The sequence below is a fragment of the Urocampus carinirostris genome, chromosome 10 (assembly GCF_059441175.1).
Source record: "Urocampus carinirostris isolate Australia breed hairy pipefish chromosome 10, RoL_Ucar_1.0, whole genome shotgun sequence".
Taxonomy (NCBI): Eukaryota; Metazoa; Chordata; class Actinopteri; order Syngnathiformes; family Syngnathidae; genus Urocampus; species Urocampus carinirostris.
In genome coordinates, this window is record NC_142358.1 from 6,987,084 (window position 1) to 6,999,804 (window position 12,721).

Here is a 12,721-nt window from a genome sequence, read left to right on the forward strand (position 1 = left end):
CAGAACACGAAAGGAAGATGACAAGCAAGAACCATTACCACACGTGGACAGAACAATAATGATAGGTGCGAGACGACGAGAACATGAAATATAATGCAGGCAGTCTAACTAGCTGTTAATGGACCAAAACATGAAAGAGAGGCAATTCAGGATGTATTGAAACACTTATTATATTTTGACTGAACAAAACATGAAGTTGGGATAACACAGGCTATGTTGGCATAAGGAATAGTTCTAACTGAACAAAACACAAAGACAAGAGGACGCAGGGAACATACTCACGCGTAGATATAACAGCTTCATAAGGTTACAATACCAACAAGATTTAACACTACAAAACATGAAAGAAGACAATACACAAGAAACATTCCCATACGTTGACATAACAACGAAAGCGCCGAGACAAAGAGACCATGAAATATAATGCAGGCACATTAACTAGAATAGAATAGAATAAAATAGAATATACCTTTATTGTCATTGTTACAAAATGGGTTAACATATTGTGACAACGAAATTGGGCATGACACTCCAGTTTTACACAACTAGCTGTTATGCGTAAAAACATGAAAGAAAACCAACACTAACTAACTATAAACAAAACATGAACATAGGATATGTTTGAATACTAACTTCAGTTAAACAAAAACATGAAAAAAACTGCAGGAAATGTCGGAACACGGACACTAACTGAACAAAATATGTAACAATATACGTTTGTTTTTGTCGATCCATGAAATTGAAGCTTAAAATCTCTGTAAACACAATACAATCAATTTTCCTTAGTCCTTTATCTTAGATATTCGAGCAAAGTATGATTTTATTTTGCTAAAGAACATTAAAAAAAATCATTGTCTTGTTAATAAGTGCCGAGGGCGAGGGAATAAAGATTTAGCGTCGTCGGACTTCAAAAAAGGCTTTCATTAATGTCGCGCGGCCCCTGCAGCCACGTTAGATGAAGCATAATAATATGCCACTTTATGGACCTTTGCTCCCCTAAAATGTCTGCCATCTTGCTAATTGCACACATCTGTTACCTTTTTTTGATGTCGTGCACATGTTCTTTGGCGGTGGCTAAGTATTTGAAAAAGCCTCTCGGCTGATTTTACGATGTTTTTAAATATGGGAGTAAACGTAATAAGCAAAACAACGTTTGGATGACACATTAGCTCGGCTAAGCTTTTATCAGCCATCCTAATTTTGTTTTGAATTTTTCATCACTGTTTCTGGTATTGTTAATTGGCTGGTGAAAATCATAAATCAGAATAAACTTTAGTAACACTACATTTACCAGAGGAGATAGAGAGATAGAGAGATAGATAGATAGATAGATAGATAGATAGATAGATAGATAGATAGATACTTTATTCATCCCCGTAGGGAAATTCACACTTCCAGCAGTCTACCCCGTTGTTTATTAACAGATTAACATGATGCCCTAGGGGTTCTTGTAGCGGAGTGGATGACGTCACGCCATTCCAAAAGTTCGACATCCCTGCGGCAGATGGAAATCTTTTTCTTTGTGTCCAGGGATACACCACCTCGTGTTAGCAAGTCCGTCTCCTCTCCGATTCCCCCCGGCTTTCATGTCTCTGTTTAGCGGCGTTGAAGCCGGATAGCTCCGGGTAGCTCCGGGTGGCTACACGTTAGCGGCCGGGGTGCTAAACGTGAGCCACGTTTCCGCAAAACACAGCAACTGTTTTTTTATGCATTTCAAGACGAGTACGACGTACAAGGAAAACTGTACGGAAAAACGCAAATTTGTCAATGATGGGTACCATCAATCAACGGCAAATCAATCAAGTCAAAGTAGTTCGCCGTTGAAACCTCTATCACGGTATGGGTTTTTTCGTTCCAAACAAGCTCCGGATGGCTACACGTTAGCGTCCGGAATGCTAAACGTGAGCCACGTTTCCGCAAAACACAGCAACTGCGCTCCCTGTGCGCTTCGATGTTTTCCACCAGCACTCGATGATCTTATTTGGTCGTGAGTTCGCATTTACCATGATTACGGATGGTACCGAAGACTTATAACGCCGCTAGCCGCTTCGCTAGACAAAATGGGTTAACATATTGTGACAACGAAATTGGGCATCTTCTTCCACGATAGGCCCCTTCATCACGCCGGCACAAGAATTCTTCAGGGCAAGGAGTTGAAATTCCTTGAATACACGCATTTTTTGTGCGCTAAAACCCATGTCCCATAGGATAGAAGTAATCCATAGTGTAGTTGTCAAAACGGGAAGAAAAAACACCGAAGATAGGAGCAGACAATAAAACAATAGGGCAGCTGCTGGAAAAGGCAGCCGCTCGTGGCAGCGCCGCTTTGAACTAATAACTGATGGATATAAACACAATAATTTAGGTAGCTGAAGTCATTCCACAATTAGACTTTGTTTCCGCATCAATCTTTTGATAATTATATAAAGGATTTCTGTTCATGTCACTCACCCAAATTAAGGAAGTACTGTGCTTGTTTGCTTCAAAAATAAGCTATATTGCTTCGTCCCATCTAAATACACGTTGTGCCGTACGTGGCTTATCAGATGCATGGACTTAAACTATATATGGATGGATACAACTGTGCCATTCTCAGCATGGAGGTAGAAAGCAAAACAGAAATGTTTCAGGGAAAAACACCAATGGACGTAAGTCAGTCAACGTAAGTCAGACTTTACATGTATCATTTGTCTCTATACTACAATCCCTACAGTTCCTTGGTGCATTAAAATATTCTGGATGAGGGAAACCTATCCTGCTCTCAGCATTAGTTAACTGGGAATAAGGGATTTCGGCCAAACAATGCAGCTCATATTAAGCAGGGCACAATGGCACGCTTCAGTGACTCATACGGAAAAAGCAATGCGCTCTGTGGCTAGATCTCAGTAATAAGTCCATCCATCCATTATCTGCACCGCTTATCCTCAGTAGGGTCGCGGCGGTGCTGGAGCCCATCCCAACTGTCTCCGGGCAGTGGGCAGGGGACACCCTGTACTGGTTGCCAGCCATTCGCAGGGCAGCAATAAGTCGACTGAGGATAATGGATCGAGGCCACAGCCGGGCATTTAATTTTAGGTGGAAATACAGTAATGGTGAAGAAGGAGCCGCCAGATCCAATTAAAGTGCGCTCTGACGGTCTCTGCTTGTAGGAATATTCAATCAGGGACTGTGGATCGTGGACGCACATGTATTATTTGGTTACTTTTAGGTGAACAGAACAAGAAAAAGGAGCTACCGGGCTCTGTTGGCCCCCACTTGCTTAATAATGGATTACAAAATACTCCTCAACCGGTGATGCACTGAGGCAAGGAAGTATATAGCGAGAGATAACAGTAATGTGTATGGTTCATACTTTGCAGAAATTGACTTAATACAGGAAATTGTGAAATAGATTAACCGCAGAAAATCGGGGCAATACCGTAAAATGAAAATGTAGCCGAAAATTCCACCCTTTCATGTGAGGCTTGTTTAGCCAGTTAGCGTGTGTAACTTGATTTCTACTACAAGCCTCATAGCAGCATCAAGAAAGAAAACAGATTTGCATGCGCATATAGTGTTCCAAATAAAAAGGAATGGGGCCGATTCATTTTAAATGGGATTGTATACCATGAGTAGAGGGTGAAACTCCAAAATATCCACTAGCGGCGCTTGACTTAGGGATGGAATTATTTAGATAAACAAAAAAAAAAATTAATCAACAGTGCTACCAAAAAAAAAATTGGGGTTTCTTTTGAGGTTCTGGGGAATTCTACTTTTGTCCAAAAAGGGCAAAATATTAATACATTTTTCTAATTTGCTTATCCAGAGGCCCAAACATAAGACACCCCCCCTCCCAGGTCAGAAGTAGATTCTGTCGGAGGGCATCTGTGTTTGCTTTCGAGCGATTTTCTTCAAACATGGCCGACGAACCTTCAGCGACGTAATTGAATTTGGGATGAAAGACGTTGAGGTCAAGGGGGCCTCGTGGTTTAGAATAATAACAAAAATGCTTCCGGGGTTGACCCCTGTCCCCTTTTGCCTACCGTCTACTTAAAAAAAAAAACTTGAGGGTTCGGTAGAGAAAATTACAGAAAAATGGAATGAGATTCTTTTTCTATTGTGTTTATGAAAATTACGTTAATGTCTCAGGTGTCTCTTTTTGGACAAGCCTAAACATCTTTTGAGCCAAGAAGAAGTAAACAACTACACCTGTCTGGCACAAATTTTACCTATAAGACATAACATGAGTGTCAATCATAACAAAATAGATTAAATAATCTCAAAAAGTATTCAAGAAGACAAACAAGGAATCAATATACTCAGACATGGGTGGGTAACCATTTGGAGTCGGAGGACGCATTTGGTTCAAGAACTTCCTGGAGCCCTATCCAATATTTTGCATTTATGAATAAATACACATGCAGCCATCTACATGGTATATTTCTTTTGAAATTGATTAGTCTCACTGAGTTGGTTTTGAATTGATTAACATTTTCATAAAATTAAAAAAATGATATTGGGTCCCTGTTTTAAGCATTTCATTTGATATTTAGTTTTGCTAACTATTGTGGTTTCACATCATTCACAGATACTAAAAAGTATTTAAAATGTTTTATAAATATTCATCACGGATCTTTCTTGGGTCCGCTCGATTCTTTCGTCTTCTGTCCAGATTGACGCAATCGTCCAAAAGTGGATGACAAATGGAGTGCAGACCTCTCGCACAAGGAGAGGCCAGCATCTGAATCACCATCCACATGGGGATGCTCGTCCAAATGAGGACGCTCTTCCAAATGAGCACGTTCTCTAGAAACTTCACCTGGTAATCCGCCGTTGAGGTTGGCGCCGTTTTCCTCTTCTTTATCTCGAGCTAGGCCCTCTAGATGAGCTCGGAAAGTGGCGGTCTGCTGTTCCAGGGACTGCAAGTCCCCTTGCACTTTGTCGAACTAGAGAAGTTGGCGACCGAAATTGTTGAAAGAGCCATATTGGACCAAAAAAAACCAACAATATTTATTTAGAGCCACAAAAATTAGAAGCATTATATGAGCTTTGAAAGGAAAGCAACACATACTCTATGTACAGTGCTGTTCAAGCTAATGTGACTAACCAGAATATCTAAGGTTTTAGTATCTCATCTCTTCTCATTAGCTGCACCGCTTATCCTCAGTAGGGTCGCGGGGGGTGCTGGACCCCATCCCAGCAATCATCGGGCAGTGGGCAGGGGACACCCTGAACTTGTTGCCAGCCAATCGCAGGGCTCAGTCACACCGAGGGACAATTTGGACCGGCCAATTCAACTGAAATGTATATTTTTTATTTTTACATCCCAAACAAGTGACCAGTAGGTGCAGTAGACTCTAAGAAAACAAATAAGACCCAGCATTCATAATAGGCACACTGTGAAGGCTAGAGAATTGGGCAAATAGTTCAAAGGGGTGTGTTGATGAAAAATATCAGTGTTTGCTGTTGACTGTACAAACTCAAAACTATTCTGTATTTCTCCTCCAAAAAAGGTAGGATTTGGCGATAATGATATTTAGTTACACAGTTCTTTATAACTGCTTCACGTCTGTGTGGCATAGTGTCAACCAAATTGTGGCACCTTTCAGGTGTTATTTCACTCCATGATTGCTTAAAAAACATTACACATTTCATTTACATTTCTTGGTGTTGCTTCACAAACAGCACTTTTGATATAATTCCACCCATTGTCGATTGGATTGAAATATGAGAATTGGGCTGGCCACTCCATAACATAATTTTATTGGTTTGGAACAAAGACTTTGCTCGTCTACTGGTGTGTTTGGGGTCATCGTCTTGTTGAAACACCCATTTCAAGGATAAGACCTCTTTAGCATAAGGCAACATAACCTCTTCAAGTATCTTGACATACACAAACTGATCCATGATATTTAGTTTCTTCTGTCTTTTATTAGCATATTTGGTATTGGAGTAATCCAAAAGTAATTGAAAGTGATCCAGTTAAAGTAACCCTACCCAACCCTGTGAATGTGTACTGTACGGAGGTTTTAATTAAAAGTTTGGGGGTTGTTTCGCACACCGTCTGTGGCCCCTGAACTAAAAAAAAAGACTATTTTACTTTTAATTTTTCTTTAAGCCAGTTGATGTGTTCTTTGGGGAATTGTAACCTCTTCTGCACATGCCTTTTTTTAAACAAAGGGACTTTGGGTGGGATTCTTAAAAATAAATTTGCTTCACACAGACGTCTTCTAACTGTCACAGCACTTACAGGTAACTGCAGACTGTTTGATCGTTCTGGAGCTGATAATTGGCTAAGCCGTTGCCGTTCTGGCTATACTCCGGTCCATTTTAATAGTAGTCTTCCGTTTTCTTTCACATGTCTGTTTTTTTTTTTTTTTTTTACAAATTTTAAGGCATTGAAGACCATTTTAGCTGAACTGCCAAACATTTTTTGCACCTCTTTATAGGTTTTCCCTCTCCAATCATCTTTTTAATCAAAGATCGCGGTTTTCCGGAGCAGTAGCTTGAACTACTTATTTACCGCAAATGCATGATTAACCTGTGCTGGCTTCATCATCCTTAAAGAGGCGCCACCCGTTTCACACCTAAATTCACATTTGTTTTTGTTTTTTGTTTTTCAAAATTGATGAAATCAGGGATTGGGTGCCACACTGCTATTTTTTTCAACACATTCCCATGAACTATTTGCCTAATTGCACAGCCTTCGGAGCATACCTACAATGAATCTGGATTTTGTTTGTTTTTCTGAGATTCTACTGCACCTACTCGTAACTTGTTTGGCATGTAAAAATAAGAAATATACTAAAACCTGAGATATTCTGGGTAGTCACGTTGCACTGCTATAATTTTGAACAGCACTGTATATATACTGTATATAACTATATTCATTAAAAAATGTTAAGAATGCATACCGGTCAACCTGTACGTTTTTGCCGTACAAAGTACGATTATTATGCATTTCAATACGTGTACGACGTACGAGAAAATCTGTACGGAAAAACGCAAATTTGTCAATTATGGGTACCATCCGGTATACACCAACTATCACGAAACGGCAAATCAATCAAGTCAAACGAGTTCGAGTTGTGTAGTGAAAGGAAGTCCGTCTCTTTTCAGGGAACCGGCTTTTTCGGCTTAACTCATTAAAGAGAGCCGGCTCTCAAACGGCTCACTTGCTTTGATGCATTATGATGTTGTATAAATAAGTTAAGAAATAAAGGAAGTATTTCCCCTTACAAAATACAAAATAATCTTACACCATATTTTTTTTTTGTTTATGTAGTTTAACATGTTATATTGTACGTGTGTTTCTTTATATCATATATATTGATAATTAACATTTTGTTGTGAGATACTGAGTTGCTTGACATGAATGAGGTTTATTATAAAAAAGTTAAAAAATTAAGTAGCTTGGACGTTCACTGTAGAAGGAAAAAATACATGCAAATATAATTTAGTAGAATAATACATTTTCTTACTTAAATTATGAATTCATTTTCTGCATTAAATTATTGTTGGTAATATACTGATTAAAGGGATAACCACAAACCTGTCTTTTTTTATTTTCTCATTTTATACTTCCTTTTTTTCTTAACTTCTTTATACAACATAATAATTCCTAATATAATGCATCAAAGTAAGGGAGCCGTTTGAGAGCCGGTTCTCTTTAATGAGTTGAGCCGAAAAAGCTGGTTCTCTAAAAAGAGACAGACTTCCTTTCACTACATCAAACTGCTCGCTTTGTTTGCAACGCAAAAAACGATACCGAGATAGAGGCTTCCGCGGCGGACTCGTTTGACTTGATTGATTTGCCGTTTCGTGATAGTCGGTGTATACCATATGGTACCCATAATTGACAAATTTGCGTTTTTCTGTACAGATTTTCTCGTACGTCGTATATGTCTTAAAATGCATAATAAACGCACTTTGTACGGCAAAACCGTACGGATTGACAGGTATGAAGCATTGCCAGGCTTGGCGTTGTCGGGCATTCTACTTGAGTGAGGTTGTTGGGGCGATTGTTTGTCAAAAAGGTGCCAGGGAGCCACTGGGGAGGGCCAAAGAGCAGTATGACAGCATTCAGCCAAATAGCCGCTTGTGCACGAAAACAGACTAGATTAAAGCAACAAAGTCTTTTAAGGACCTGACAATCTTTGCAAGTGGAATTTTTTTTTAAATGCATTTTTTTGGGCCATCTTTTCCCCCCACTTTTGGAAAAATAGAATACATTTTTACCTGCTCAATATTGGACTGAAGCAGAATTTCTGGCCACACAGACTCACTTTTGCAGCTTATTAGCTTGTTGCATGCATGGCTGTGACTCCACATCAACTCCTAAAGGACAAGGCACAACTGAAGTGGAGGGGGGGGGGGAGTTCGTCAAGGCAGAGGAGTTTTATTTTTTCTTTTACCTGAAAGAGTTGTGTGGTGCCTTTGAGGAGAGTTTGGCAGTTGTCAAGTTGTTCCCTGTGGTGGCTCAAAACTGCAAATAAGGTCTTGGCAGATACATAAAACTCATCAGCGGATATAAACATTTTCCAAATGTAACAGGATGCACACAAGAAAAAAATTCATTCATAATTTGAAACAGCTCTGTTGAACAAGTCTGTCATGACGCACTCAGGTCCAGAAAAACACAAATTGTGTCCAAACTGGACTAATCGACTAGTGTTAGGGTCGGTAACGCGTGGCTCAGGAGCCACATGCGGCTCTTTAGCGCTGCAAAGTGACACCCTGACATTTTTCCCAAATAATTTTACAAACTGAAAACAATGGAGGAAGAAAATATATTTTTCTTTTAATATGCTTTCTGTAGGAGTACAAACATTTTAATGCTGTAAAATGTGTACATTTCTACTCCGGGTGGCACTACGCAACTCTGACACAAGGGGAAATCAGCTCCTTCGCATCTTTTCCGATCTCTCGTCCATCCTGATAGAGCACAGCGAAGCGCAAGGACCCCCCTTTTTAAAGCGACGGCGTGGCAATTTTACACACTCCTATTTTTAACGCCAAAGTCACATTAAATGGGTAAGAGCAACATGTTATCATAAGCCCTTTTTAGTAACAAAGTAGCTGTTTTCATTATTTGACTTCTGATTTTTCTCAGTATATATTTTGTATGACACTTGGGGATTTTACGTATGTTTTGTTGCTCAGGCCCGAGGATGGCTGCTTTTAGTATCAAAATTGAGAACGAAGATGCTGCTGCTGTGTTTTACCCATATACTGACTTGTTTGACATTTGCAGACATCCAACTTAAACTGCATTAATGCGGTTTTACTTACTTTACCTCATAAAAGGCTGCCGTTCTATTTTTATAAATGCATGCTACATTTTATTGCAATATTTTTGTTGCACAGATAAGGGGCACGCTATGCACGTTCTTTTTTGTTTTGAGTTTTTGAATGCTCTAAATGAAAATTACATCAAAACTTTGATCTCTTTATTAAAGTTTTATCAAAGAAAACATACTGCAATTCCTCAAAATTGTAACGTTAAATTTGAGGAGGTAACCTACGATACAAGTTGCGTGGTGCATCATTCTCCATAGGATGTGCTGCATGTCAGGACCAGAGCGGAAACAGGACCCACTCGCGTAACGTTTACCACAAGTTTTATTGAAGGATCGAGGAAAGGCTGCGCCCACGATCCAGTGTTTGCTCGTCGCGGGGAGGAAGTCGCTTTCGTACTCGGATTGTGATCCGAACACGGAAGTGGATCTTCCGTAGCGAGCCATGGCGGTGTCAGGGGGGGAGAACTGGTCGGTAGCCGGGACTGGGAGAGCAAGACGTGGTCGAGGTTGGAAACGAGTTGTAAGCCAGAACGGGAGAACAGACGTTGTCGGGATCAAATACTGGTTGTAAATCGGGACGGGAGAGCAGATGTGGTCGGAATCAAAACAGGTCGTAGCCACAGGAGAGCAGATGGGATCGGGATCAAAACGGGTCGTAGCCGGAGACAAACGGGAGCAAAAACGGGACAGGCGGGAGTCAGGATCAAAAAAAGGCTAACCGTGTAAAAACAGAGGTTCGCAGACGGACCGACAAATAGTGACAGGGAGCTAATCAGAACCCGTGGCGGTTGGCGCCAATTGAGTGGTTACAGCTGAGTAACATCAGTAATCATGACACTGCATTAAACTTAGTCATTTAGATATATTAACTAATTGTGTGTGTGTGTGTGTGTGTGTGTGTGTGTGTGTGTGAGTGTGTGCGTGCGTGTGAGCCTGTATGCGTGTGTGTGTGTGTAAATACACAGCCCATTTTGCATTCGTTATAAGGCTCATAAAGGGTTTCTATTTTTTGGAATATCCAGATAATTTTTGTTGTTGTTTTTTGGTCCGAAACAGCTTTATCAACATTCTGGGTTGCCGACCCCTGCCATAGTGGGATAATTCTTTAGCCAATTTCCTGGGTTGTTACAGAGAATATTTCCAATTTTTTTAAGATTGCTTCCAACAAAATGACCTTAGTGTTAACAACCAATCAATCTATCGAAAGGTATTCATATAGTTTTGCACACTTCAAAACAATGACTGTTTCGTTTTGTTACAAACTTATTTTTTGGGTGCTGTAATTTTGGGGATTTAAAATATGAAAATCCAACATGGGAGGTGGAGGTGGTTTACACTGACACCTACTTTTTTGGGGTAAAATATGAAGCAATTTGGGGGGGAGGGGGGATGCAGGGCAGGGGAGGGCTTTTGGGTTATGGCATTTTAAACAAAATGACCCAGGTTATTTTTGGTAAAATATGATCAAACTTACGGGGGCTGTTTTAATGAAAATAATGCATTTTCAGGTAAGAGTACAAAATTTGGGGGCTTGTTTTGGACAAAATGACCCAGTTTGGGTATAATAACGAAAGTGTTCACACAGTTTTTTTGGCAAAATATTACAAGAGTTTGGGGGCAGCACGGCGGCGCAGTGGTTAGCGCTTGTGCGGCACAGTTCATGTCATGGGAACCTGTCGTGGGTTCAAATCCAGCTCCAGACTTTCTGTGCGGAGTTTGTATGTTCTCCCCGTGCTTGCGTGGGATTCCTCCGGGCACTCCGGTTTCCTCCCACATTCCAAAGACATGCATTTCAGGTGAATTGGCCGGTCCAAATTGTCCCTAGGTGTGAATGAGCGAATGAGTTGTCTGTCCATGTGTGCCCTGCGATTGGCTGGCAACCAGTTCAGGGTGTCCCCTGCCCACTGCCCGATGATTGCTGGGATGGGCTCCAGCCCCCCCGCGACCCTACTGAGGATAAGCGGTACGGCTAATTCTTCTACAAGAGTTTGAGGCTTGTTTTTACCAGAATGACCCAGTTTTGGGCTGGACTATGAAAACTCTTGTTGGGACTTGTTTTAAACAAAATGGCAGAGTTTGGGGTAAACTATGATTCAAATCTATGGGGCTTGTTTTGGAAGAAAAAAATAAAAATAATTTGGGGTAAATGTGAGAATATTTGAGGGGTTGGTTTAAAACAGAATGACGCAAATTCAGGGTAAACTAAAACACAATTTTTGGGACTTGTTTTAAACAAAATGACTTTGCTTTTGGTTTCAATATGACTCATTTTGAGGGGATTATTTTAAACAAAATGACAGTTTTTTTGGAAACTTTGACAACATTTGTGATGCAAAATAAATAACCCATATTTTGGTTAAAATGTGACAAAAAGTGGTAGTTTTATAGAAAATAATACCCTTTTGGGTCAAATCTGACATTTTGGACACTTGTTTTGAACAAAACTACGCATTTTTTTTTAGGTAAAACTTGACAAAGTTCTGTGTTGTCGTCTTTACACAAAATTAATCAATTTTGGGGTAGAATAAATAAGATATGACAGCATTTAGCGAGCTTGTTTCATGGAAAAAAAAACATTTTGTTTTGTAAATAATAACAAGATGTTACTAAACAGAAAATCGATCAGCTGATATGGCTCAGGCACGTCCCCGGACACCTTTGGTCACCTCTGTATCCTTGTGTGCCGATGCCAAGTCATCCCGGTCTTGTGCCCCCTCTTTCGTGAGCGTTACCCCGGTGTGGAGCTCCTCTAGTTGCCCCCAACGGACGTCTACGCCCTCCTGCAGCTCTTTGATGCTGGCCTCAAATTCAGGCTGTGCTTGAAGCAACCCTCTCAGTGAGATACTCCTACGAAATGATAATTTATCAAATATAACTCCATGTCTTGCTCGAAACTGTGCCGTTACCTTTTTCTTAGGTAATTTTTAATGAGCGCCACTTTTTCAGTCAACACAGTGACATCTGAGCCCGGGTGAACCCTCTCAAGTTTGGTGGACACGGACTGCAATAAAAGAAACAAATGAGGTCCTCATGTGTCACCTGATAGCTAAAATAAAATCCTTACCTCCAGCCTGGAGAGGAGATCCTGCACTTTGAGACAACTAGGGTTCACTAGGGGCTCCTGCAGGATACTGAGGAGCAGGCTGTCGGCCAGGGCAAGACCCAAAGGAATGGGGAAACCTGAGCTGACTGATCTAAAGAGATAAAGGCACAACATTCAGAACAGGGGACAGCTACCTATTGAAGATGAGAGCTCCTTTTTTTGTTACGGATTAGCACAAAGGTAGGCAAACTACTGTTTAACAAAAGAGCTTCAATGATGATTTGAGACGGCATCAGCAAGTATAATATTTTAACGTTACATACGACACCATTAGTTTATCTTATGAAAATGTTTATCCACTATATAATATATAATTATCCTAATAATAGATGAACCTATC

The 12,721-nt window shown here is 40.4% G+C and overlaps 1 protein-coding gene across 4 annotated transcripts in view; it reads right to left on the reverse strand.

Moving 5' to 3' along the window:
* The window catches only part of LOC148357581 (uncharacterized), a 37,706-nt gene that overhangs the window by 22,104 nt on the left and 2,881 nt on the right, over positions 1–12,721 (reverse strand). For 2 of the 4 annotated variants that reach the window (XM_088346335.1, XM_088346336.1), the window contains exons 3-8: positions 12,343–12,472; positions 12,185–12,279; positions 11,945–12,125; positions 8,394–8,477; positions 8,218–8,316; positions 4,799–4,925 (exon numbers count right to left, since the gene is read on the reverse strand). In XM_088346335.1, coding sequence (XP_088202461.1) covers positions 4,799–4,925; positions 8,218–8,316; positions 8,394–8,477; positions 11,945–12,125; positions 12,185–12,279; positions 12,343–12,472 — 716 coding nt within the window. Of the gene's footprint in view, positions 1–6; positions 4,926–8,217; positions 8,317–8,393; positions 8,478–11,944; positions 12,126–12,184; positions 12,280–12,342; positions 12,473–12,721 lie in introns of those variants that run through there. The other 2 variants (XM_088346337.1, XM_088346334.1) reach the window with 1 other exon arrangement.